This window comes from Argentina silus, assembly GCF_951799395.1.
Source record: "Argentina silus genome assembly, contig: scaffold_335, whole genome shotgun sequence".
Lineage (NCBI taxonomy): Eukaryota > Metazoa > Chordata > Actinopteri > Argentiniformes > Argentinidae > Argentina > Argentina silus.
In genome coordinates this window covers 27501-29994 of record NW_028152990.1, presented here as the reverse complement: position 1 = coordinate 29994, position 2494 = coordinate 27501, and the positions used below count along the sequence as shown (strand labels likewise).

The 2494-nt window shown below is 53.9% G+C and overlaps 1 protein-coding gene across 1 annotated transcript in view; it reads left to right on the top strand.

The window, feature by feature from the left end:
• Window positions 1-1589: 1589 nt before the first annotated feature.
• Window positions 1590-2494, top strand: part of LOC310824493 (kinesin-like protein KIF26B) — a gene marked incomplete at both ends in the record, with an annotated part of 25882 nt that continues 24977 nt past the window's right edge. The window contains one exon of the mRNA XM_083697752.1: window positions 1590-1606. Within this exon, the coding sequence (XP_083553878.1) occupies window positions 1590-1606 (17 nt within the window). The remainder of the gene's footprint in view (window positions 1607-2494) is intronic.

Sequence of the window (2494 nt, the reverse complement as noted above, 5' to 3'; positions counted from 1 at the left end):
CCCTGTCTGACTGCCTCCCAGCCTGACTGCCTCCCAGCCTGACTGCCTCCCAGCCTGACTGCCTCCCAGCCTGACTGCCTCCCTGTCTGACTGCCTCCCTGTCTGACTGCCTCCCTGTCTGACTGCCTCCCAGCCTGACTGCCTCCCTGTCTGACTGCCTCCCTGTCTGACTGCCTCCCTGTCTGACTGCCTCCCAGCCTGACTGCCTCCCTGTCTGACTGCCTCCCTGTCTGACTGCCTCCCAGCCTGACTGCCTCCCAGCCTGACTGCCTCCCAGCCTGACTGCCTCCCTGTCTGACTGCCTCCCTGTCTGACTGCCTCCCTGTCTGACTGCCTCCCTGTCTGACTGCCTCCCAGCCTGACTGCCTCCCTGTCTGACTGCCTCCCAGCCTGACTGCCTCCCTGTCTGACTGCCTCCCTGTCTGACTGCCTCCCTGTCTGACTGCCTCCCAGCCTGACTGCCTCCCAGCCTGACTGCCTCCCTGTCTGACTGCCTCCCTGTCTGACTGCCTCCCTGTCTGACTGCCTCCCAGCCTGACTGCCTCCCTGTCTGACTGCCTCCCTGTCTGACTGCCTCCCTGTCTGACTGTGTGGCTGCAGGGTCGGGGTTTCGTGTCAATGGGCAACGCACTGACTGGTCATGTCTGCCCGCCTCTGCCATGACGAATTCAAGTGGGTGTATGTGTGTGTGTGTGTGTGTGTGTGTGTGTGTGTGTGTGTGTGTGCGTGTGTGTGTGTTTGTATGTGTGTCTGTGTGTGTGTGTGCGTGTGTCTGTGTGTGTGTTTGTGTGTCTGTGTGTTATGTGTAATGTGTTGCTCGTCCTTGTCCTGCATTGGATGACGAATTGAAGTGTGGACGTGTATATCAGTATGTGTGTGTGGGATGGTAGGTAGGGTATATTCTTTTGCTCATCCCCACGGCAACCAAACTTTTGCTCAAGAGAGCTTTGAGGAAAGAGAGAGAGAGAGAGAGAGAGAGAGAGAGAGAGGGAGAGAGAGAGAGAGGGAGAGAGAGAGAGAGGGAGAGGAGAGAGTGTTGCAGTCTTTTGTAGCTAGATATCTATGAGTTTACCAGCCTGTGAAGTACAGCCAGTGCTTTGCTCCGCTCTCTCTCTCTCTCTCTCTCTCTCTCTCTCTCTCTCTCTCTCTCTGTCCCTCATTTCCTTTCTTTCTATCTTTCTCTCTTTCCCTCCGTCTTTCCATTCCATTGCTCTCCTTATCTCACTACCCCTCCTGACTTCCCGCCGTGCGGGGTTTCAGCCCGACAGGAGTGAGAGAACAGGAGAGCAGAGGGAGGAGAGAGAGAGAGAGAGAGGGGGGGGGGGGAGCGAGGGAAGAAGGAGAGAGGAGTGGAGAGAGGAGAGTGGGTATGCTGTCAGGTGTGGCTGTAGCCATGTTGTCCCCGCTCCATCTACAACGCTCTTCACTGCAGACAAGATGGAAGGAAGGAGAGGGAGAGAGAGAGAGCTGCGTGTGATGGAGGGATGAGAGAGAGGGGATGGTGGAGGAGGGACACGCTGCTCCATGGGGTAGGCAGGCAGCGCATCTGAGACAGGGGGCACTCTGAACAGACACACCCTCTGGAGGCCATGGAGCTCCTGGACAGGTGAGAGAGAGAGAGAGAGAGAGAGAGAGAGAGAGAGAGAGAGAGAGTGAATGTGCGTGTGTGCGTGCGTGCGTGTGCGTGTGTGCGTGTGTGTGCGTGCGTGTGTGTACATGTTCTCATCCCTGCAAATGAATGTGAGTGATCAAGAGAGAGAGAGAGAGAGAGAGAGAGAATTATTTCAATTGATATGTGACTGGAAAGCGAGTCTGTGTGTGCCTCCTGCACAGTAATGGTCTTTTTTCGAAAAGATATGATCTAAGATTATCCCCCTTGTTATTGAATGTAGTCGACATGTACATTAATGAGGCGGGGAAGGGCTGTCTAATAACTCTCTGACTCTCCTCTGTGGTCTTCTTCTAAGAATCCTACTTAACTACCACTGTGCTGCTCAGACTATCACACCTACATATGAGCTTCGTACGTCAGGAGACACACACACACACACACACACACACACACACACACACACACACACACACACCTGTCACATCCCCTGTATTATTCAGACACAGCTGTTGTCAGATCCGCTGGTTGTCCTGTGTGGGCTAGCGGTAGCTAACACGAGCTCATTGTGTTTATATAGGACAAGTGGGCTAAAATTAGCATCAGCGCTCAGAGACACGGTGAGAGGAGCTCTGAGGAAACTTTACAAACTCTCAGACTTTGCCAGATCATTAGAGGAGGAAAATAAGGGTGGTCAGTGAGAGGGAGGGAGGGATAGAGGGAAGGAGAGAGAGAGAGAGAGAGAGAGAGGGAGAGAGAGAGAGAGAGAGAGAGAGAGAGAGGGAGAGAGGGAGAGAGGGAGAGAGAGAGAGAGAGAGAGAGAGAGAGAGCTTGGCCAGTTTCTCACTTGTTAATGAGTGTCATCATAAATACCTCACTTTGCAC